Source organism: Ahaetulla prasina, chromosome 2, assembly GCF_028640845.1.
Source record: "Ahaetulla prasina isolate Xishuangbanna chromosome 2, ASM2864084v1, whole genome shotgun sequence".
In the NCBI taxonomy this organism is placed as follows: domain Eukaryota; kingdom Metazoa; phylum Chordata; class Lepidosauria; order Squamata; family Colubridae; genus Ahaetulla; species Ahaetulla prasina.
The window spans coordinates 238,047,000-238,072,624 of record NC_080540.1 but is presented as its reverse complement, the minus strand read 5'-3'; the positions used below and the strand labels follow the sequence as shown (position 1 = coordinate 238,072,624).

The window sequence follows — 25,625 nt, the reverse complement described above, 5'->3', positions numbered from 1 at the left end:
CAAAGTCATTCAGACAAGGATCACCATCAAAGGCCTCAAGAGCCTAATCTTTAAATAAGACAGTAAATGAAGAGTAGCTACAACTTGTGCAATTTACCAAGTACCTGGCAGGGAGCAAAGCCCTTTCCGACACAGAATTTGTCTGGAAAATCCACAAGAGGATATTATAACTTTATTCTTTTCAATTTTATTCTGTTTTAACTGCTTCCTATCGGAATACAGCATTTATCTGGTCTTTATGCTTTTAAACACAGCCAAGAGTCGCTCTGTGAGGGAGATGGGTGGTCTCTAAATCTGATATATAATTAAACATAAAATAAATACATAAATAAAAGTTCAGAATAATCCCATTCCTAGATAGTGTTTTTTAAAATATTCTATTTTGAACTAAGTTAAGCTTTTGGATCATTTTAAGGACAGGCCCTGTAAATGATTTAGTTCCCACAAACACTTATAAAGTTTTTAGAATGCTTTGAAAATGTGCTTAGTTGCCATCTGTACTGCCTTCGGTTATGATTTTTCTTTCTTTTTTGTTAGCCAGCAAAAGCACTGTAAGTTATCATGGTGGCCACTGGGGTTGATTTTCTTAATTGTAATCGATCTTATTTTCTTTTTCTTTCTTTTCTTAATTATACACTGCACAGAAGCTGCATGGGTTGAATGGGCAAGTATCAGTTAATAAATAACAGTCCAAATGACTGACTGCCTTTGTCCATTATATAATTAGCACCCTTTGCTTAAGATCTGTTCTTGAATGGAACTCAAAATAAAAACAAGTATTTTACTTTTTCATAAACACCCAATCTAATATTTATAAGTACAAATTCTCATGTGTAGTTGAATATAAACAAAACAAAACAAAAACCAGTTTTACTCACAAATATAAACAGGTACACATTTAGTAAAAAGAAAATGAATCCGCAATAAGGCACACATCATTTAATTCTCTCCAGATGTGTGTATTTTTCAAACTCAAAAGACACAGTGGAGAGATGTGACTTGGCTGTACTAACCAAACTATGCAAGCATACATGTACACACATGCTTTGTTAAAAACAAACGTTTATTAAAAACATAGCCTATAAAACTGAAAGCAGTCAATGCAACCCACGCTCTACCTGTATTGCCTTTGGGACAAATTTTAAAATTTATTTAAAAAAAAAAAAAACTAGAATAATCCTGCATCCAACAGAATACAATTGTTCCATGCTATTGGCTCAGTTTTGTGAGCTCCCTGTGTCTGTAAATGGATTACCTCTGCATCCTGCTCACGGAGGTGGTAAGTTTTCTGTAAGCATTCCAACATTTTTGAACAGAATGTCCCCTTCTGCAGGAGACACTCCAGAAGTAAGACCAGCTGGTCCGGGGAAAGCTAAAAGAAAACAAATAGCTTGTGAGATAAAATTATAACCTTTTTGTAATTCAAATAAAAGAGGGCAGCCAGGGACTAGTCTCAGATAACCTATGAAATTAGACCATGTGCTTGTAATATATAGAAACAGTGTGTGAGTTCATTATGAACACACTCATGTCATTATTCTAAGAAACTCCTTTATCAAAATGAAGTGAGAGGTTGTTCAGTTGCCAAGATTTTCTGTTCTATACTTAAATAAGATTAAACCTATACTAATCTCAGTTAAGTGATAAACTTATTATCAGCTAACATGCTTTGCCAAATAAACTACCTTATTTAATTTTCATAGGAAATTATCAAAAGCACAAATTATACTGCATTTACTTCCTGGAGATGTTAATACATATAGGGCTGAAGAACTGTAGCAAAGCAAAAATACAAATTTATCCAAATTTCTCTTTCAAAATTAAAATAGCAACAATATCATTTGCATGCATGCATACATCCCAAGCGCCACATATCCATCCACCCCCTTTTAGTGCAATTCTAAGCATATTTATTCAGAGGTAAATTCTCTATGATCAGTGGGTTCAATTTTCAATTAAGAGTATAAATAAATCTAGATAACTGCATGAACAATAGGGATTTAATTGCAGGGAAAATGAACAGGGAAAAATTACAAAGCCACTATTGCAACAAGTCCTTAAGTGCTACATTTATTCTGGTTTTATTATATGGAAAAAATCATTGAAAATAAGGTACATGTCAAAGGACAGGAAATGGACCATTTGAATGGGAAATCTGGTGTTCTAAAAAGCAGTAGGTGGTTTCTTACGTAGCCAATATTTTCATTCCACAAAAAGAGAAAAAAATAATTCTGTGCATAAAAAATAAAATCATGATGGTGAAACTCTACGTAATCATAAATGAAAATCAACCTCTGATCCCTTTCCAGATCTTTGGGTGAAACGACTTCTTGTGCCCCATTTACCATTGCAAGCAAAGAAAGAAAAATGACTTGGGAATCCAGTTTCTGAGTGGGTTACACTTGCAGATTAATTTACCCCATTCCAACTTCATAAAAAGACACTACATATTAATGTCATCAACAGGATCAGATTTCATTTAAGAATAGAATCCTACTCTAAAGTCATGTCTATATTATTCAGCACTGGAATAGCTATCATCAACCCAATGCTGTCCAGATGTGCCGGGACTGCCATTCCCCCAGAATTTTTAGCTTGCAGTCCTTACTTCAAAAATGGGAGATCAGGACAGAACTGCTCCAAAAGGAAGGAGAGTTGGAGAAGACATACTGCAATTATCTGGAAGTTTATGGTTGCTTGTAACATCTCCAAAAGTATGGATTACTGGTTTCTATAATCTCTAAGGATAGCTAACCATGTAATAGGATTGTATTACTATTATCCTTCTCATCTTTCATATTACCTGCTTCTATTGATATATTATGAGTATCACTTTGTTGGTTGTATCTTATGAATTATGATTGTATCTTATGATTTATGATTTACCCCTTTGTTGCTTGTATATACAATGAGAGCCTATGCATCAGAGACAAATTCTTAAAGCTGCTAAAGTCGGATGGCCCTGTTGTAGGATACCCTGCATTTCTTTCTGATTTGTTTCCATTTACAAGGTTCATGCTATTGAAGTGATAAGTCAATATGTACATTTATTTTTTTCAGTACTTAGACTATTCAAAGTTATCCTTCTTAATGCAACCTGTGACATTACCTTTTAATAAGGCATTACAAATTATAAAATCATAATGAAGCGAGGGGATGCCCAAACTATAAAACAGAATTTCTAAAACCTTACAATCATGTGCTAGGTAATTTACATTGAGATAGTTTATGAATTTATTATTACATTTGTTTGTTGCCCATTTCACCATGAGCTAACTCTCAAAATAGTTCTCTCAAAAGCCAGAGTTTTAAAAAGTACTGTAAGTGGATACAAAATAATGCATTCGTGGTGAACTTGACTTTTTGTATGGACTCTATAAAGAAAAATGTAAACCACTATTTAGAATAGAATAGAATAGAATTTTATTGGCCAAGTGTGATTGGACACACAAGGAATTTGTCTTGGTGCATATGCTCTCAGTGTACATAAAAGAAAAGATACGTTCATCAAGGTACAACATTTACAACACAATTGATGATCAATATATCAATATAAATCATAAGGATTGCCAGCAACAAAGTTACAGTCATACAGTCATAAGTGGAAAGAGATGGGTGATGGGAACTATGAGAAGATTAATGGTAGTGCAGATTCAGTAAATAGTCTGACAGTGTTGAGGGAATTATTTGTTTAGCAGAGTGATGGCCTTCGGGAAAAAACTGCTCTTGTGTCTAGTTGTTCTGGTGTGCAGTGCTCTATAGCGTCGTTTTGAGGGTAGGAGTTGAAACAGTTTATGTCCAGGATGCGAGGGATCTGCAAATATTTTCAATATTTTCAAATATTCCAGCATAGGGTAGCTAGTCTGACAAATCTAGTCCAAGCAGCAACAGCTATTTCAGCCTAAATTAAGCTTCATGCCCTTGTGTACTACTTCCACTGACTTGCTGAGGACACTGAACCTGGTTTGACACTTGATGCAACTACAAGCCATCATATATCATACAAAAGGGAGCCTGAATTCTAGCATTTGTCTGATTGTGCATCTAATATATTTCTATTTACATATATACATAGCATATATTTTACAGACAGTATCCATCTTGTATGTACTTAAAGTTACAACTTAAGCACATTTACCCAAGCTCCAGCAAAGATTAGTGAAACGTATCAGCGGACTTGTGACAGAAACAGTTAACTTTTTTAGAAAAATGGGTATTTTTAATGTAAAATCTAAATGTAGCAGTAAGAAAACAAACCCATTAGCGATCTCAAACTCATTCTCTAGATGTGCAGATTCCAACTGCAGAATGTTTATGATAGCAAGAGAAATATAAGACTTGAATTTACAAGTTTGAATCATATTCAGATTGAGGGATACAATTTTAAACAACTGTGCCTAACTTTCTGCTCAATTTCATATATAATACAATTGTTTCTGGGGACCTTTATAGTGAAATAGAGGGGTGTTTCTGGAAAATCATTGTCTACTTCTGAAAATAAATCTAAGTTCAAGTGTTGCGTAATGTTATTTTATAAATATTTCTTCTTTCTCCATAGAAACTGCTGCCATTTACCAGAAACAGCACCAAAGACTTAAAAATTGACTTGTGGTTTCCTTTGAAATGTACCTTTGGCATCGACTTTATACGTTAACTGTACAAGGAACTATTGTTTAAAATTTCATCAAGGTTCTGAGTTTGGCCAAGTTAAGCAAAGAAATATAGAAACAAGGTAACCACATGACCTCAGTTTACCTCTGTGAAGCTCATATCGTTATGCATTATGCACCTGAAATTTTGAGGTTTTGAAAAATTATTGAAAAGCAACCAAGAGGGGAGGACAAAGTAAGAATCTTCCACTTATTATTTATGCCATTCAACTCCAATCCTGAATTTTATATTAAGAGCAAACACCACTAGGGAGAGAGAAATTACAAAATATGAACATATAAAATGTACAATTCTCACGTATGAATTAAATTGATGCGCATATATGAAATGTATATGCAAAATATACCTTTTCTATTTGGTTTTTAAATGTTATGTTCAAAACTTCTAATCAATTGAAGAAGTAAGCAGGGCAGTAGAATTTAATAGAGGACAAACATGGATCTGTTCCACATACGACTAATAAGATGTATTTATGACCACCTCAAGATATTCTCTCATACCATTTATGCCATGAGTGAATATTGTGTCCTTCAGATAAAATGTATACGGTAAATTCTAACTACATTGTCTATATTACATTCTTTAGTCTGATTTAGTTCAAACCAGTATAAATAATATTAAACATGTACACACTTAAAATATGTTTTGATTGATAATTAGCTTTTTTTCAGCTCCATTCTCCTTTCACTGGCAAGTATCTGCGTCAGCGGTCTCCAAAGCTCCGCAGACTGGTAGTGACGGGTGGGGGGAGAAGGGATGGTTTCACATGTGTGCCTGCAGCTTGCATGGCCTGGTTCCCAAAGGGCCAGGGCCCAATACCGAGCTGTGTACCAGTGATTGGGGACCCCTGATCTATGTGATTACTTGATTCTCTCCATGATAGGTTGTTGATTAATTTGCAAGACTTTCAAACAATTATTTGAAGTCTTTGTGTGATCTTTTCTAGTTCATGATTAGTAAATCCATGCCAAACCTTTTCTTCTAAATCCATGCTACAATTACTGTAACCCGCTTATATGATTCTTCCTTATAGCTTATAATAATAAGCAGTTAAGGCTGAATATTCCCATTTTGAAATAACGCACTTTAGGGTACTCCTATAAAAGGTAACATAAATTGCTGCTGCAACTCTAAGTGGGATCATTGAATTTCTAACGGGATCTGGTTGAATTTCAAAGCAACTGAAAGCAGTAGAGTAGTCTCCCGAAAATAAAAGGCTTGGCAATTTAGGTTACAATATCTGGGTTGCAAAAACTATGAAAACACTAGAGGGCAATAGAAATGTTACAGATTCGGAGCTTTGCAACTGATTCATATTTTTGATAATGGCCCAGGGTCATGTGATCACCTTTTGTGACCTTCTGACAAGCAATCAATGGGGAAGCTAGATTCACTTAACAACCATGTTACTAATTTACCAACTGCAGTGATTCACTTAACAACTATGGCAAGAAAGATTGTAAAATGGGACAAAACTCATTTAACAACCATCTCACTTAGGATCAGAAATTTTGGGCTCAATTGTGGTTATAAGTCAAGGACTATCTGTATGAAAAGGTTAGGAAAAACCCAGGCCTGCCAGACTGAATTGGATGTTAGCAAGAAATTTTTATAGAGCTCTGACCAAGCAGTGTGATACAAATTTAACAAACAAAGCAAGTTAAAGAGAAACGAAAGGTAAGTGATAAAAATATAGCAACCTCGGCTGGTAGGAAAAATTGCATCAGTGAGAGATACTGTCAAGGCGACACAAGGCTTTTTCAGCTAGCCTGAAAAAAATAATCGTTTTTCCCATGATTGTTTGTGCCAAATGTGTTTTAAGAGAGAGTACTAGAGAGAAGACATAAATTATTATGTTTTGCTGAGCGGGCTGAAATAGTCTGTAATTTTCAAAGAACAGTTCCATATGCCAGCCAGAAAATTATATTCCTTGAAATGGTAAATTCGTGCAAGTGACTCTGGTTTTAAAGTTTAATAATTCTTTTAAGTGTAACAACTGAGGTTTTAAATCTTATTTGCTGGGTTACAGATAACACACGCTGAACTGTACTGTGTGCTCTTCTGCAGGTTGACACACGTTTTTCGAAGTTTGCATTCCTGATTCTTTAACTTTCAAAATCCGGTTGAAAAAAAAATGCAGCAAAAAAAGTTTGAAAAAAAAATAAGAAAAACACATTCCTAAAAATGCAACCAAATTAGAGAGAACCATTGTAACAACGCATTCTGACTAAGCAACTTGTAGATTTTTCTTGCTTCCCCAGGATCTAAGCAGGGACTAGATTTATAGGTCTACTTAGTGAAACAAATGCCTAACAGAGTCATTTTTTAGAGTGAACTGAAGTCTCCAACTGCCAACTCTTTGGAAAAAGTTTTGACAAAGCAAGTACAGGATTTAAGCAGCAACAAAAGCGAGCTTCTTGTATCCCAATACCAGATAAAATAGGCATAGGGGAAACCTCTTTTATTGCATCCAAAGCTCTCTCACTGTTTTCTACAAGGTCACTGGCCTCGCCTCCCAGAAGACCACCCACCTGAAAAGAGACTATTTGTCAACCCCGCATTAGCATAAACGAAATAAATACCAGATCCCCAACTAATTCTGAAAAAAAAATGTCATTGAAACGTTTAACTACTGACCTTCCACCGCTATAAAAATGTGACAGAGATATATGCATTTGAGCATCCAACAGCATGACGACTTGTGCCGCACCCCTACGCCAGGACACAAATCATTAAGGAGTACAGCTGGTATTCAGAATATCCCATTTGCTACAGTCTGCACTTGAATGAATTCATTGAAAGGCTCCTCAAAGGGAAAATGTGCCTGGACTCATGCAGCAACCAAGTGACACTGGCGTGATTTCTATTATTACTCCATTATCACACTGGGACCTGTGCCTAAATGAGCATACTTCCTCCCTGATGCCATTTCCTTTTATCCTGGCTGTAGCCTAAAATTGGATCAATGGGAGTAATACGTATGATGTCATTTCATTTACAGCTACTGCCTCCTCCTCCTCCTGCACATACTAATAGATCAATTCTTCCCAAAAATGGTTAAGAAATGCATAGGGAGTTGATTCTCTCAGAAATGGGTTCTCCGCTATATCCGTCTATGTTATTACGGAAAGGAACTGTTTATGCTGATGGAAAACAGCAGTTGGGTGTGGGGAGGAAGGGTTGTTTTTTAGATCCACTACTGTGTGCTGGAGAATGCTGGCTAAAACTCAACACAAACAAGTCCCAAAAACAGAATTAGAAAACTTGACCTTTGAATATTACAAAGAGATGCCTTTTCTTTTCAGACGTACAACGGATTCAAGCCCACCCCTTCCTTTTAAAAGAGCACAGTGTTTTACTCTCTCTGTAAAAGTTTTTACGAGATTTCTCCCAAGTAAAACAGAAGGCCTTCCTTCGCCTCTCTCAAAAAAGGAGGGAAGAGAAAGAAGGCAATCCATAGCTTTGATAGTGAATGGCTGCCTTTAGACAGAGCTTCCTCATTAAACACAGATAAGAAAGCCATCAAATTAGTTCAAGAAACTGACTTTATAGGGTCAGGGTATCACTCCCAGCCTGTACTTTGAGACAAGCCATAAAGGAAAAATGGACACGAAAGGGAATTTTCAAGACTCTCTCGTCATAAACCCTTTGCTTTGTCAATTTGCCTTCAGGGTTGTTTTCTACTGGCTGCAATTAAACTAAGACATTCTTAGAACAATTGTTTCATCTGCCAAGGACAGAAATCAAGAAAAATTAAATATTTCCAAAAAATATTCAAAGCGGTGTTTCTTATTTAACAGTAAACACATTTAGAAAGACCTTGTCAGGGGTATAAACTCAAATGATAGTCCTCAGTGCTGTTGTTTTCCTCTGAAATCTGCACACACACCCTACCACCCCCCAACTCCGTGCTGTCTTTCTTTCTTTTCAAATGGATGCAAGCATTTCTCCTTCAGGGACAAACATATGTTTATTTTAACCAACATGTGAATTTAATAAAAACAGCCACAAAACCAGCTGTGAAAAAAACAGACGGATATTCTGCAGCAAAAAGTTTCAACCATGGAAAAATGAAGAACCAGGATCGAGTTAAGACGCAGAACCATTTATGGAAAGAAGTCTGCAGCTGATGAGCTGAATGTGTCCCTGCACACAGTCCAAAGGAAAACAATGCTGTTTTATGGCCAACAAGCCTAATCTAGCCATTCCTTTATTCTAAGGGCATGCAGGCTTTTTCATACCGGGGACAAACTACCTGCTAAGCTCGCTCTTTCTCACGCACAAACAAAATCACACCTTTTTTAAAAAAGCAGGGGTTGGACTAGAAGACCTCCAAGCAGGGGTGAAATCCAGCAGGTTCTGACAGGTTCTGGAGAACGGGTAGTGGAAATTTTGAGTAGTTCGGAGTACCGGCAAATTCCACCTTTGGCTGGCCCCAGAATGAGGTGGGAAGGGAACGTTGTCTTACCTGAACGTCCCTTCTTAGAGAGGGGAAAACGGCCGTCAGGACTGGGTTAATCTCCTCGATGCTGATTGGACCGAGTCTTAAAATTATTCGTTTGTGGTCCCCGCCTACTCCTTTTCCTTTCCAGCTTTTTCGGCGAGGATCCAACTGCAGGTCGTCGTGTTGAACTGAAATGAGAGAGAATTAGCGCCCTCCCGCCCCTGACCCCAGACTGAACCGACGCCTTGGGTGGGGCTGACGGCCGTTTTCCCCTCTCTAAGAAGGGACGTTCAGGTAAGACAACGTTCCCTTCTCCCTGTCGGGGTAAACGGCCGTCAGGACTGGGACATACCAAAGCCCAATGTCTTACCGGGAGGGTCGAAGGCGGCTAGTCATTGTTGTTGCGAAAAAACCGTCTGTAGAACTCGTCTGCCAAACGCTGCGTCCGCCGACGCGTAGGAGTCTACCCGGTAGTGTCGAATGAACGAAGAAGGAGTGGACCACGTTGCTGCTCTGCAGATCTCATCGATCGAAGCTTGGGCCCCCCAAGCGGCAGAAGAGGCTGCACTCCTGGTAGAGTGTGCCGTAATATTACGCGGCACCGGAAGGGACTGACTCTCATATGCTGTGGCTATTGTCGCCCTGATCCACCTAGCCAGAACCGATTTTGTCACCTTCTGACCCAGAGTAAGTGGTTGGAATGAAACAAAAAGGGCTTCTGTTTTGCGGAAGGTTGATGTCCGATCAATGTAAATCTTCAATGCTCTCCGAACGTCTAGAGTGTGCCACACTTTTTCCAAATGGTGTCTGGGATTTGGGCAGAAATTAGGCAGTACGATGTCCTGTGCTCTATGGAATTGACTGTTAACCTTCGGAATGAAGGTAGGGTCTAGACGTAGCACCACCCTATCCTTAAAGAAAGTGCAGAGGTCTTGACGGATTGACAAGGCTGATAATTCCGAAATTCTGCGTGCCGATGTGATGGCTATCAGAAAGGAAACCTTCAGCGACAGAAACCGGAGAGAGGAATCTCTAAGTGGTTCAAATGGTGTCTTGGTTAGAGCATTGAGTACCGCGTTCAATCGCCAAGATGGAAAGCGATGTACGACCGGCGGGTTAACATTGCTGGCCCCCCGGAAGAATTGTTGAATGAGGGGCTCCTTTGAAAGGGAAATGAGTGAGCCGCACCTCAGGACTGACGAAATAGCCGCCACCTGCCTCTTAAGTGTGTTCGTCGCCAGTCCTGAATCGAGGCCTCGTTGCAGAAAAGCCAGAATGTCCAAGACGGAAGCCGAAGAGGCCCCTATACTGTGAGTTGTGCACCACTTTTCGAATGTGCGCCACGTGGCCTCGTAGATTCGTTTGGTAGAGTCTCGGCGAGACGCTAGCATGGTAGGAATGACCTGATTCGGAACCCTTGCTGTAGCTAAGACGCACCGCTCAACCTCCACACGGCTAGGCGTAGCCATTGCGGATTGGGATGTCGAACTGGTCCCTGGTAGAGGGACACCTGGCTGTCCGGAATCCTCCACGGTTCTCGAATTGACAGAGTGATCAGGTCCGCAAACCAGGGTCTCCTGGGCCAGAAGGGGGCGACCAATATTAATTCTGACTTCTCGGATAGGAGCTTCCGGATCACTCTGGGGATCAGTGGAATCGGTGGAAAGGCGTATAGGAGACCCCGAGGCCAGCTGCTGCGTAGGGCGTCCACTGATTCCGCTCCCCAAGCAGGGAACCTCGAAAAGAATCGGGGCACTTGATTGTTGGTCTCGGAAGAGAACAAATCCACCACCGGGAGCCCGAACCTGGATTTCAACTCTTGGAAATTCTCTGGGGATAATGACCATTCCGACTGGTCGATGGTCTGACGACTGAGGGAGTCCGCTGTGCAATTTTCCGCCCCCGCAATATGTTCCGCTCTTATTGACCGCAGGTGGGATTCGGCCCACTGACCGAGGGAGAGTGTTTCCGTCATCAACGCACGAGAGTGAGTACCTCCCCATCTGTTTATATGCGCCTTCGCTGTCACATTGTCCGTGAGGACAAGGACGTCCCCGTCCTGAATGAGTGTCTCGAAGGCCAAGAGAGCGAGGCGGATGGCCCTCAGCTCCAAAAAATTGATGCCGTGGCCGATTTCCGATAGGTTCCACTTGCCCTGGGCCAGGTGTTGATCCAGATGAGCTCCCCATCCCGACAGGCTGGCGTCGGTGGTGATAACAGTCCTCACTGGTTCCCTGAAGACTGATCCTCTGGCCACCCTCTCCGGATTCCACCATGCCAACGAGTCGGCTACCTCCCGTGGCAGCGACACCCGTCGTCTGGAAAGACCGCATTGGTTCCTCTGGTGTGGCAAGAGGAACCACTGAAGAGGCCGACTGTGGAGGCGAGACCATGGAACTATATCGTATGCCGAAACCATCTTCCCTAGGAGCTTGGCAAGTTGCTCTATGGGAACTGACTGAGACCTCCTAGATATACTGGCTAACTCCGCTAAACTACCTTGGCGTTCCGCCGACAGATAGACCATCGACTTCTGTGAATCAATCTGAGCCCCTAAATGAACAATGGAAGTCGAAGGTATAAGATGGCTCTTATCCCAATTAATCGAGAACCCGTGAGATTGTAACACCTCAATGGTCAAAGAAATATCCCTAATCGCTTTTTCCTTCGAGGAAGAGAGAATGAGAATATCATCTAAGTAGGCTTGAAGCCTAACCGGGGTCCCTCGAATATGGGCCAGGAGGGCCGCCATGATTTTAGTGAAAACCCTGGGGGCCGACGACAATCCAAAGGGTAATGCCCTGTACTGATAGTGAGCACCCTTGAAACAAAATCTGAGGAACTTACGGTGGTCTCGTCTAATGGGAATGTGTAGATAGGCTTCCGTTAAATCGATGGATGCCATGTAATCCCCTAGTCTTATGCACTCTAAGATGGAACGTAAGGAGTGCATTTTAAAACGGCGGTACACAATGTATTTATTAAGAGCTTTAAGGTCTAGAATTGCCCTCCAGCCCCCCGACGGTTTGCTAACTACAAAGAGCCTGGAATAGAAGCCCTGTTTCCGTTGATCAATGGGGACCGGTTGGATGGCCCGAATAGTCAGAAGATGGTTGATCGCCGACTCCACGATGGCAGAGCTGGAACTGCGGTTGGAAACTGGGCAAGGCAAGAAAACCGTAGGGGGGGTGGACAGGAACTCTAGGGCCAGACCTAGACGGATGGTATCTAGAACCCACTTGTCTGAAGTGGAGGATTCCCATTGGGCCAAAAAATGAGTCAGCCGGCCTCCAATGGGGAGAACCTCCACAGAATCATTTGAAGCGGTTGAAAGGCTTACCCCGCCCTCCCCTGAATGATTTACGGGCGGTGAATTTGGACCCTGGTCTAACCTGATCGGTCCTCTGAGAGTTCCCTCTATACGGAGAAAACCTTTGTCGACGAAACCCCGCTCCTCCGAGTTCCTGGTCACGAAAGGAAGAAGAAGAAGAAGAAGAAGCAGCCCCTGGGCGAAAGTACGGCTGTTGACGAAGTTCTCCCCGGCGGGATAAGGATGGCAACACCTTCTTCTTGTCCTTGGTTTCTACTAGGATCGGGTCCAGAGAGGCCCCGAACAAGTGTGAGCCTGCATAGGGAGAGGATGCCAGGCGCCACTTATTCCTGGTGTCAGCCCGCCAGTGTCGGAGCCATAAAAGCCGGCGGGAAGTGACGGTGGACCCGATAGATTTTGCTGAGAACCTGGCTGCGTTCAATGTTGAATCGGCGGAGAATTCTAAGGCTGCAATTACCTTATTAAGGTCCTGATGGGCTCTTACGTCTGAAGCTGCAAGGCGGCTCTGAAGCTGTTTCAGCCACATAATTGATGCTCTATTAAAAAAGGAAGACGCTATGGAGGACCTGATGGACCAGGCCGCGGCCTGATGGGATTTGACGAGGGATTGGTCCGCTCTTTTATCTTCCGGACGAAGAGCTTCATTCGCCGGACCCGTAACATGGGATGTCGTTGTCAGAGCCACTACCGGGGCATCTACCGTAGGTACCTGCAAAATATTCTCCAGCTCCGGAGCACAATTATAAAACTTCTTGTCAGTGGCGTTGGGGTTAGAGCCCGCACCCGGATGAGACCATTGCCGCTGGACCACGTCTACAAACATCTTTGGGGCAGGGATGGTTTCTGCAACCACCGTGGGTTCCACAAATAGACTATTTGAGGTGCTAGGCAGAGACAGAGTCTCAGCCGGAGGGGCCTGAATTGCCCCAAGACCCGTGGTTGTTAACGCCTTAAACAGCAGAGAACGAAAGAGATGAGGTTTAAAGAGTCCCACAAATGATGGTTGATCAGGCCCTAACCCCTCATCTTCTGACAAGGCCTCCCCGGTATCCTCCTCTTCGGATAAAGAGGCTTGGCTGTCCACCTCATTGGTTTGTTCCCCCTGGGGTCTGGACCTGACTGAACCTAAAGTTGAGGCATCTCGTGCTCTATCCCCGCTACGAGGTTTGGGGGCCGCGGGGGGGGTTGGTTCCTTTTGGAGGAGAGACGCCAATTCCTGGCGTATGGCCTGTTGAATCATCAATCCCAAAGAATCAGGAAGCTGACCAACTGTAAGCTGGGGTAATGTGGCCTCCGATTGTTGCCTAGGCCCTCCTGCCTCCTGGATCACGTTGTCTGAGTGACTTGGGATTGGGCCAGCGATATTTTGAAGGTCTATTTCCGAAAGAGTACGGAACAAAGGAGCAACCCCAGCCTGGGCCATGGGCCATGAAGATGATCTGTCCGGGGACCAAGACCCAGACCCCTGGATTGGTGATGCACTGAGATCTGGGTTGGTAGAGGTCTGAGGGTCGGAGGTGCTCTTGTTCCCCTTTTGTTTAGGTGAAGGGGATCTGTGAACCCTCTTGGATGCCCTAGAGAAGGCCCTCTCGAGCGCCTTATGGCGCCTCTCCTCAGCCCGCGCCCCTTTCTTGCCCTTGGCCATTTTCCTGCCCCTGGTTGGTGAGTCCCGAGGGTCTGAAGAGGAGCCCTCCTCAGGGTTGTCTTGATTAGAGACTTCTTGGGCTGAGGCCGGCAATTCCGGCTGGCTTGAAATGGCGTCCGCCATTTTGAATTTTTTTCCCGCCAAAACAGGGCCGCTGTGGCCTACTTACAGTTTAGCTGCAGTTGTACTGAGAAAGGGGCTGCAGGCGATTCAGTCCTTCCACTTCCCGCCGGCTGTTGGATAACTGGCTGCTGGTCTTGAAGCGGCCCAATAATTTGTCCTCTTTATTTCAGGGCGCTCCGCCGGCCGCCGCTTCTTTGCCAGCCGGGTGGCCTCACTGCCGTCCTACAATCGCCTCCGTGCAGCTCCCCAAATGCCTCCCAAAACCGCCGATCAAATTTGGGGGTGGGGGGTGGGCCGCTCGCCTCTCGGCTACGAACGCGGCTTAAAAGGCTCCCTGTGGTGAAAATAAGCGCGGGAGCGAGGCGGAAAGGCTTGAGGCGCTGAGAGAGCTATCCAGAGAGCCGGCCGTCGAGAACACGTCGGGCCTGACCGAGAGCCTGTCGGTGATTCTCCTCTTTTTTTAACCGCCGCCGCGGCTCTCCTTGCTGCGGGGAACCCGCCCGTGTGCGCCTCTCAGCTGTTTGGCTGGCCGGGCGAACAAAAAAAAAAAATAAAATAAACGCCCAGGTCGCCTTCAGCGGGCTCGGGAGCCAGTCCCTTCTTCGCTGAAACAATTTAAGCCCATAAATGGCCAAAAAGTAGAAGCAGAAAAGAGAAAACAAAAAGGAAAAAAATTTAACCTGAAATCTTAACTTTTATGCCAAGGTTTGAGGTAATAAAAAACACGACCGGTCCAAAGCTAACCGAGTCGAAAAAGCTGGAAAGGAAAAGGAGTAGGCGGGGACCACAAACGAATAATTTTAAGACTCGGTCCAATCAGCATCGAGGAGATTAACCCAGTCCTGACGGCCGTTTTCCCCGACAGGGAGAATAGAGATTTTACAATATCCTTCCCTCAGGAGTGGGGAGGGAATAGGGATTTTGCAGTATCCTTTCCCTTGGGGGGGGGAGGGAATGGAGATTTTGCAGTATCCTTCCCCTGCCATGTCTACCAAGCCACAGCACACCTACCAAGCTACGCCCACAGAACCAGTAGTAAAAACATTTGGATTTCACCACTGCCTCCAAAGTCCCTTCCAACTCTCTTATTCTATAATTCTAATTGTTGTGTCTGCGCCCCCCGAGCCGGGCCCCCTGACAGAAAGTGACTCGGAAAGGGCCATCAGGACTTACCTCTGGAGCACCAGCTTCCCTGGCTCAGCTCCAGGAGCCAGAGGCAGGCCAGGTGGAGGAGATAACGAGGCCTCCATCCCCTGACTCTTTTCCCCCCCTGGCCACGCCTCCAGACCCGGCTGATGGCAATCAGGCCTGGCTGGACGCTAGGTTTCGTAGGCAGGAGAGGCGGGACCAACAGAAGCAGGGGTGGGGCAGGCCTAGGAAGTGCTGAGTCACAGAGCCACACCCCACAGGATATAAAAGCAGCAAGGGCTGCTATACCACTTCGTGGCAAGCAGATCAACTGCTTAGAGGGAGAGAACTAGAGCTGAAGTACTGTTTGTTCCTGGTTTCCTGGTTGACTCATCGGCATCAAGAGAGATAACAGAGACACTTGGCAGACGCTCGCTAGTTTGCTGCCAGAGCTGATAGTTGCCGGCTAATTAAGTCATTGCTTATGTCTCCCGGACTGAGGCGAGGGGGACAGAACACTAATTCTAAAAAAAGCGAGAGGGTTAGGACTAAACAAGAGAGAAACCTATATTGATAGTGGATTGAATTTGAATGCAAAAATGTGATTTCTCACCATGGATTTTTTTTTCCTTTTTGTTGCCACATTAAAAAAAATCAGCAGCAAGTACGGTAGGGAATTCAGAGTGTAACACAGCTCTGGATCTGCAGATCTTTCACCCTTTATTTACATTTCCCTCCTTTTTTCTCTCCATAGGCTTATTTACTCTTCATCTGAGTCTATGAATCTGGGGAGAACCTACTCAAGGTTAAATCCTCTCATTTGTTTGTTTGCTGTTTAGTTAAAATATTTGTGATTTTCAAATGATTTTTATTCTATGGCTTTTTAAATCTGGCTTAACGGAGCTCTAATATCCCATTGTTTTATGTGCTTTCCAGTGATAACGGTTGATACTTTTAACCACTGCTACAAACATATGCTGAAAGTTGTTTTCAGGTAAATATTTTTCTGACTTTTGTATCTGACTTCTAAATCTTGTTTATGATGCTTGTTATGTGGGGAGAGTTTTGAGGTGGCAGGCTTTCAAGACTGCCTATTCAATACACTTCTCAGCACTACCAAAAGAAATAATTTTAAGAAACTCCAAAACATTTTTCCATAGAAACCTTAAATGTTTTTAAAAGTTTTAGTCTTTAGCTTAAATATCTGCCACGCAGATGGAAAAAGAAGCAACAGGGATTAAATGAGTATGTGCCTTCTGTTCAATGTTTACATAATAATTTGTATCAGCACTACAGACAGCATTATCGATTCAAACCGAAGTCTCATCTTGTTGAGCAAAATACAACCAAAATGCTCTAGTATATGAAATTATATTGTGATTTGAAATTCTGGCTGCTATATTTTAACAATCACAACACCCACTAAAAAAAGTATTTACGAAGAATTTACTTCATATTCATGAATGGGCCTTCTGGAACTCAAAAGAGAAATCTTAACATGACACAGCTATTTTTCATATATTCAGAGGCACAGTGGTATCAGAGGCACAGTGGTATCACTGATGCTAAGTGATATTAGTAGGAGTGGTATCAATCAGCTACAGGCTGATTGTATTGACATCAACAGTAAATACTGTCGGAAGCAGTATAATTACCATTGCCTGTAGTATGATGTTTCTTGATTTATAATTCATCCTTCTTCTTTTCAGCCATGTGTATGTAACCCAAGAAGACAGACACTTCAGATATACGATTAGGATGATTTACACCATAACAACTTTAGCTTTAAAATGTTATAAGATTCTTGCTATTCTTGCTGAAAAGACTGACACAGGAACTACTAATACTCTGCTATTTCCTCTTAGTTTCAGCATTCTTAGCCCCCTAAAACAATATGAGTAGTTCAGGAGCAAGAAACTAGCTAGAATGCAGTTGATTTGCATCTGGAACACTAGGGATTGCAAGTAAAGACAAGAAGTACATATTAATTATCCTTTTATTTTAAAGAACTTTAATACAAATCATTATTGTCAGAAATATAATTCTTTTCAGTTTATTTATTAATCCATTCAGCCATCAGATTTTTTTAGAAAATATGAGAAAATATATGCAAAACTTAATAAGCAGCAAAATGAAATGTAAAAAGTGAAAAAACAATTTGTTATAATTGAATTTCATTGAAAATGTCATCATCATGCACAATCTGAGTTTAAACAAACAGTTTCAATTTGGCCCCAAATTCACAGAATTATTAACATGACTTTATACATAACATGACTTTAGACTAATCAATACCTATCAAGAATGTATACATTTTTTTACTATCAGAATTTGGGATTGGCATCGAAGTTTGTGGATAAAAACGATACTAATAATATGAAAACATTTTTTCAGATCTTTACTCCTCCTATAACAATAGTGCTTTATAACATTGTCAATAATGTTGACGTATGTTTTTAATTTGGTTTAATGTAATTATTTTTTAACAACAAAGTAATTGGGAAATTCATTTTATAGCTGTTTTTAAAGGAACAGCATTGCCAAACAATAGTATTTTATTTCAAAACAATGTCCAGATGCAGTGCCTTAAAGAATAGCCAATAGATTCAGAAAGGAGGGCTATTTTCTCTTTCTGGAACAACCCCTTTCCTAGTTAATCTTACATTTACCTGTCATTGAGCCTATTTGGTCTATTGTTTAATAAATAATATCCTATATCTTCTTTGACATCCTAGAAAAGAGTAGAATTTCAAATATAAACTATATTTACAGTATCAGTTAATAATATGGCCTAAGCATACAGAAGATACTGAAAAATAGAGAGTTGTGTCTTTAATCTGACAACACATCATATCCTTCAATACCTTTCTGATTTATATTAGCTAAGCTTCCTTCTAGGTTCTCTTATTTCCCAATAACCATTTCATATCAAATTCTTCTTGCTATATGTAGCTCGGATGATTAATACAGCCAAAACCTACTTTTACATCATGGCCATATATAATTTGCCAAGATGTGATTTTTTTTGTTTTAATAACTGCTCAAACTTTCTTTCTTAAAACAAAGCTATGTTTAATTTTGTGTTATATATTCCTTTAGTGAAATTATTAAGGTTTATATTAAAGGAGTCAATATAGTTCTCTGAGTAATATAGTTCTCTGAGTAATATAGTTCTCTGAGTAATAGTCTGTCTACTAATGACCTCACCCCATTCCTGAGAGGACTATAAGGGGCGTGCATAAGAGCACAAATGTGCCTACCGTTCCTGTCCTATTGTTCCCTTCATTATATCCAATTAATATAGTTGATGCATAATTTTAATTATATATATATATATATATTCTTCAAGATATGCTGTTTTATCTATGACATTTGTTTGTGTATACTGTTGTGACAAAAATAAATAAATAAAAAATAAATAAATAAATAATTTCACACAGAGACGATCTGTGTGAAACTGAGGTAAATATGATGATGAGACCGAATATTCCTGATTTTGTGATTGACAAATAAAATAATATGCCCTGAAAAACTAGCCTCTCTACCAATATGGCTAAACGTTAATGTTTAAAAGGGAGGGATTCAGAAAAGTATAAGACTGTTGGTTTACTATCTAAACCATATAAAATTGAAAAAGGCATGATTAAAAATAGAGTATAAAGCATAGAGAAGTACTAGTCTTATGGGAGAAGACTCAGTTAATGTCTGTGAAGAGTAAGCATCTCATTCATCTTTTAACGGTTCTTTAAAAGTGTCGACATTCATGTGGAAGAGTAATTCAGGCTGGTGATACTGTGTTTTTTTTCCCTTCTGGACTTTCAAAGGTTTTGTTCAAAGGCCTACACAAAGCCTCCTAAGCAAATTTAATAGTCCTGGGAAAAGAAGGAAAGCTCTCATATGAATCTGCAGCTGTGACATAAATTACTTTCCCCATTAAAGAAGAAACTCTCTCTTTTCTCAAAAAACCTGAAAATTATAATTCCACTGAAGGGTTTAGGGAATATTTCAGAATTCTGTTGAACGTTGAATAGATCACAAATCTGTCTGAATGTTTGCAATCACTGTGTTTATATCAGAATTTGTACAAGCCTATAGCAATGCTCATGTTTGTTGGGGATAATGATCCAAAATATTTAGAGGGACCGGTCACTACTTGTACACAATTACCAAAAATGTGTACCCACAAAGAAGGTATGACGGCTTTAGTATCAAGTAAGATCTTACTCTCTCCAGAAGGATCAGACTTGTGGAGACTGTGAATTCTGCGCTTTGAGGTCCTACAGTTTTGTTTTGTTTTATTTTGTCACAACAGTATATACAATCATCAACATAAACAATAATTCATCATGAAAGAAAAAGTATATATAAGTAAAAGTATAAGTAAAAGTATGCATATAATACTATAATGAAGAGAACAATAGGACAGGAACGGTAGGCACTACAGATTGGATGTGCATTAGAGTACCTTTTCCCAGAAAACTGTCTTTTCAAAGTTAAGATTAGCAGAATGAAGTCAGCTAGTGTATACTCAATAAACGTTTTAAAGATGTTGCTTTATCTCTTATAGGCTGTACCGCCCACAGAATCTTCAAAACACAAAGTTCCAGTTGTATGCAAAATATATTTCCAATAATGCTTCTAATGGAAAGAAGATCCACTTAAGGACAAATCTCAAATCCGCAATGCATTCTAAGTGCTTTGAAATGTCATAAATGATTAAATATACAAGATCTAACAAAGTGTTGAGCTAGCAAAATGGAAACCAGGTGGCTTCTAAGCAGGTTTGGTCAGGTTATAGGGCTTTGCCTCCCCACCAGCTTGAGCATTCACAAAGAAACATTTCATCAGAACTTTACCCTTGAGCATAATAATTCCATTTTAGAGAAAATGGATAATCCTAAACCTTTAAAGTCTGTCTTATATACATAGATTTTATGTTGATTGCCCTGTATATTACAAGCTGTCTATATCGGCGTAAACCTGTATTTAAAAAGAGATTGAGGGAGGGAAAGGATGTGGAAGAGTTTTCCTGAAGTCTGTGGAAAAGGATAGGCCTTCATTTTCCTTTTCCTTTTCCTTTTTAGGCAAACTAATTACATGTAAGTGAATCTGTATAACAATATTACAGTTTATTAAGACCGATTGGACAAATTATGTTGCCATAGATACCCTCAGAGTGTTGAAGAAACTTCTGCTTCTTCTGTTTTTCAGGGTTTAATAATTGATTCATAAAATTATTCCAGTATGAACCATGGCTAAGTGGTAATGTGTTTTTATTTCCAGAATTATAATGCAAAGGATTTTTGAATATAAACAATTAAGTTCCCATAAATCTTTTTTTAAAAGAATATTTCAAACACTTAAAAGCAAAGCCTATTTAATAGCAGCAACTGGATAGCATATATCCCAAAAATACTGTTATAACAAAATACAGTATATACCCTTTTTAATGAATCGTTTAAAGTTTTGTTTTAAAAAATAAATATCCCAAGAATACTTGCAGCACAAACTGAATAAACAAAATAGAATTAGAAAGGTATGCATTTTTTCATAAGTTGGGTGATAACTTATGTGCCTTTCACTTAAAGAACTGCTGGTCTAACTGGAAGAATTTTGATGGAGTTTGAAAGGTGACCTGCTATTTCAATGCATTTTCTTTAATCAATCCAGTTTTAATGCCTTCTGTGGGATTTAAAATTGAAACTGGCTCCCATTATTTTTCACAGCAATCTTGTGCAAGTTTATTTACTGTCTAGATATATCTAAAGGTTCTTCTACTTCATCTTTGTCAACTTTGATCTATCTCATGGCCATACTGAATGCAACTTTAAATGTATTTTTACATTTAATGGACAGATATTTTTCAAAAGCACAAATACGATGAACTGTGGATGGAAACAATTAGGGAGGTGGCAACATTCAGAGAAAAATTGTATTTTTCATCTTGCAGCATTTCTGAATAAAATTCTAGCTTTGGAGATAATATTGTCTCCAAACCAAGAAATTACAAAGAACGAATGATGATGCTTTTTATTATTAACTCCTCTCCAAACCAGGGGTGAAATTCAGCAGACTCTGACAGGTTCGGAAGAACTGGTAGCAGAAATTTTGAGTAGTTTGGAGAACTGGCAAATACCACCTCTGGCTGGCCCCAGAGTGGGGTGGGAATGGAGATTTTGCAATATCCTTATCCCAGGAGTGGGGAGGGAATGGGGATTTTGCAACATCCTTCCCCTGGAGTGGGGTAGGAATGGAAATTTTGCAGTATCCTTCCCCTGCCACTCCAAGCCACACTCACCAAGCCACACCACGCCCACCAAGCCATGCCCACAGAACCGGTAATAAAAAAAATTTGAATTCCACCAAATAATTATTGCTCCAAATAATTTATGCTGTTTGCATTTTAAAATTCTACAGCTCAAATTAAATTTTATTTCTGGTTTTAGAGAAGCAGAAAAATGTGATATCAATCTCTCATCTCAGCTTTAATTCTCAGATTAGTTTAGTCATGGACCTATTATGAAACCAGATCACAGGATTGCTTGGAACTATAATCAAGGCAAACATGTGGTGTTAAAATACCACAAAACTATGTTTAACTCTCCTTCACCAAACACTGTGGCATTTCACTTAAAATTCATGAATGTCTCTTCCCTGTTATTTTCAATTTTCAGAAAACAATCTAATACATAAAATTGTCCAAAAGTCTGTATTCCATTCCCTTTCAGGATATTTTTGGAATTTCATAACCTTCAATTAAATCTGAAAATTCAACATGAAAGAGGCTGAAGCATCAGGGACCAAGTTCCAAACTCAAATTAAACAGCTAGACAATTGGACCAATTAACTGCTAAGGATTCCTTGTAAGAAATTGTGTGATTTTTTTTCAAGATATCTTAAGATTTAACCCTGTTATCCTCTTTCATCATCCCACTGTTACCCAATTCATTGTGCAAATGCTAATGCAATCTCAATACAACTATGAGGTTAATGTTAATTTAAAAGAGGAACAAGGTAAATGCTGAACACATAGACGCATACAAACTGTACAGAATACGCACTAAATCCCACATTTAATTAACCTCAGTTTAGATGCCAGGGCTACATTTTTCATTCTGACATCACCTGAAAATAATGAATGCTATTAATGATCTTGGGCAAAAGATCCATTCTTCCTGAAGCTATCTGGAGAGCATTCATTTCTGCTTATGTGTAGTATTTTCATCAGTTCACTTCTGCGTCTGCCCCGGATATTTAGGAAAACCTTCCTGCATTTGAATGCAGAGGAGACAGAAAAGGAACCTGCAGTTGAACTGCCCCTTTGAGTCTCCTTGGGTGCTGTCTCTGCCTCCTGTATGCTATATTCTATTTTTATAACTTGTAACCTGGTGTGTCACTCTGGGAGCCCTATGGTCCTATACTGTGATCCTTGACGCACTGTTTTGAAGGACGGGGAGAAGGAAAAGACCAAAAGAACACATTTTTTCTCTCTCTCTCACCCTCTCTCTCCTTATACTTTTCCTTCTTTCTTCACCCCAGTCTGAATTGATATTTGGTTTTAACCAATACCTTTAACATCAATATTCCCTTAAATAATAGTTTTAATGTATCGTTATTGATACAGGAACAGCTAAATTAAAAACAATGCATTAAACTTTATTTGGATTCTTTTTGTAGAAGAAACAGGTGAATTGTGTACAAAAGAAAAAGTATTAATAATTGATGATGCCATTTATTTTCTATTTCAGCCATTTATTGGCTGTACAAAGCTGATACTAAATTATTGTGAAGTAATGTACCTCAAATACAGTTTCAAAACTAACAAGTTGACTGGAAATCATCCTTTTTTATTACCTTCGACATACTTTATTCAAAAGTGAAATATGAAATAAGAAGCATAGCAGACAATGGACTGGATCCAACTGAGGTAGATCAAAGACCTTCTGATTCAGCAATGCATTACTTGAGAAATAGAGGATAGCAATTTTGTTGATTTCTCCCAACTCATACTTTACTACATTACATACGTTCAGTCTACTCTAGAATAGAAGGAGTGATGATGATAGTTGTGGGTGAATGAATAAATTGGTTTAAACTCTACTTAATTTTCAATGAAATCTGTCTCAGTGGACATTCCTCATGTGGGCCAAAACATACACTCAGCCATAACCTGTAACACCTGCTCAGGTCAGAACATTTGACCAATTGTTCCAATAATTCCTTAGCATTTTTGTAATATTATTAGTGTGGAATTTATCATTGCAGGTTACAGATTAAACATCAGACAACGCAACACAACATAAAACTTAACACTTAGCAATTCAAATAGCCCACCATACAAAGATCTTAATATTCATTCTGGATATACTCCATGAAACATTTATTTATTTATTTATTTATTTTATTTTATTTTATTTTATTTTTATTTATTTGCATTTACCGTATATACTCGAGTATAAGCCGAGTTTTTCAGCACGTTTTTTGTGCTGAAAAACGTCCCCTCGGCTTATACTCGGGTCTATACGGCTTATACTCGAGTTTTTTTTTTTTAAAGCCCTTGACATACTCGAGTATATACGCTTATACTCGAGTTGTTTTTTCTTTTTCACATTTTACCGGACGGAAGCCCTGCGGTGCAGTGAGAGGCGGGCGGGGAGCCGCCAGCCTTCTCAGCTGAGGGAGGGAGGGTTTCCCCAACCGGTAGGTGCCTCATTTCCCACCCTCGGCTTATACTCGAGTCCCCAGTTTACCCCAGTTTTTGGGGTAAAATTGGGGACCTCGGCTTATACTCGGATCGGCTTATATTCGAGTATATACGGTATATCCCGCCCTTCTCCGAAGACTCAGGGCGGCTTACACTATGTTAGCAATAGTCTTCATTCTATTTGTATATTTATATACAAAGTCAACTTATTGCCCCCAACAATCTGGGTCCTCATTTTACCTACCTTATAAAGGATGGAAGGCTGAGTCAACCTTGGGCCTGGTGGGACTAGAACCTGCAGTAATTGCAGGCAGCTGCTGTTAATAACAGATTGCATTAGCAGTCTGAGCCACAGAGGCCCCATCATAATTATTGTTAAAACATCATAATTATTGTTAAATTATTTTTCATTGCTTTTTAAACAGTTTCTATAATTTTGCATATTCTGTTCTAATATTTTTGTGTAACAATCTAAAACTATACTATGTCTAATAAAATCAAATTAAATCCAGTCAAGCTTCAAAAGAACACCTTTTGAAAACTCAGGCAATTGCAATTAAATATTGATTATTTGTAAAAGAAGGATTAAAGGGGCTAAAAGCCTCAGTCAAAAGCATTTGTTACCAGACTACAAACCATTCAGCTGAAGTTTGCAAGCTCTCAAGTTACATAATGATATCCGGTAATCTGAGTATCCATATAACATTCAGTTTACTGAATTAAAACATAAATTATGTTTGCTTTTACTTTTTCATAATACTGCTTGGATTACAATTAAACATTCTGTGACAAACTCCTTATTTGAAAACACTATCAGAAAATAAGAGGATGACCTCATATTTTACCAATCTCAGTTGATATGTCAAAACTAGGAAAGAACACATCAAGCCCTGTTTATACCAAAACAATTTGCACAAAACATTCTAGGCATTTCATAAATAATAAAAATTGTTTTTCAACTATCCAAGCCAATAACTATTTTAACTTTCAAAATCTAAGTACAGGGAAGTGGAGCTAGACCAAAATTAGCAAAATTTACCTTCTTATTTTGCATCATTCTGTTAAAATTCGCTAGAAATTTGTTACTGAAAATGCACCCCATTTGTAACCTTGCCATTATTAGGATTTCCATTCACATTGCAGAATCAGGTTTATTTACTACACTTTGATTTTGCACTGAGAATCATTAAGGAACTAATGAATTTTAAAATTACATTAAAAAAAAAATGTGCACATAGAAACAGTTCTTTTATCTTCTTTTCAAAATAGACCTGAGACAAAGAAGGATCCAAGAGTGAAACTTAAAAGGCAACTCACATACAACTGTTAGAAGCAATTGTATAAGCACAAGTTTTAAAAATATATTACTTACAAATAACTTTTCTTCCAGACAACTACAAAGTAACCAAAGATCACTTATAGTCTTATACCACAACTTCCTGCATAATGTTTTTCACCTGGTGGGAAGGCAGAGTTCTCCCCTTTACTACAAAGCCAACCCAACTGTTGCTCCACCCTTGAAATTATGGCATTTAGATCAGCAATTAAATTCTCTGTTCACCTTTTCCCTTACTAAAGC

The 25,625-nt window shown here is 39.8% G+C and overlaps 1 protein-coding gene and 1 long non-coding RNA gene across 7 annotated transcripts in view; one reads left to right on the top strand and one right to left on the bottom strand.

Annotated features, from left to right (window-relative positions):
• Positions 1-25,625, bottom strand: part of AOPEP (aminopeptidase O (putative)) — a 235,892-nt gene that overhangs the window by 27,381 nt on the left and 182,886 nt on the right. For 3 of the 5 annotated variants that reach the window (XM_058170934.1, XM_058170935.1, XM_058170937.1), the window contains one exon: positions 1,256-1,372. The exons of 1 other annotated variant lie outside the window; for it this stretch is intronic. In XM_058170934.1, coding sequence (XP_058026917.1) covers positions 1,256-1,372 — 117 coding nt within the window. Of the gene's footprint in view, positions 1-1,255; positions 1,373-9,139; positions 9,304-9,485; positions 11,491-12,507; positions 14,968-25,625 lie in introns of those variants that run through there. One more of the 5 variants, XR_009153644.1, reaches the window with a different exon arrangement.
• On the top strand, positions 15,066-23,717 carry LOC131192106 (uncharacterized). 2 transcript variants are annotated; one of them, XR_009153647.1, is made up of 4 exons: positions 15,066-16,011; positions 16,097-16,147; positions 16,279-16,336; positions 19,910-23,717. It is a non-coding gene; the product is annotated as an uncharacterized LOC131192106 (long non-coding RNA). The 2 variants fall into 2 exon arrangements; XR_009153646.1 differs by having other exon boundaries at positions 15,069-16,147.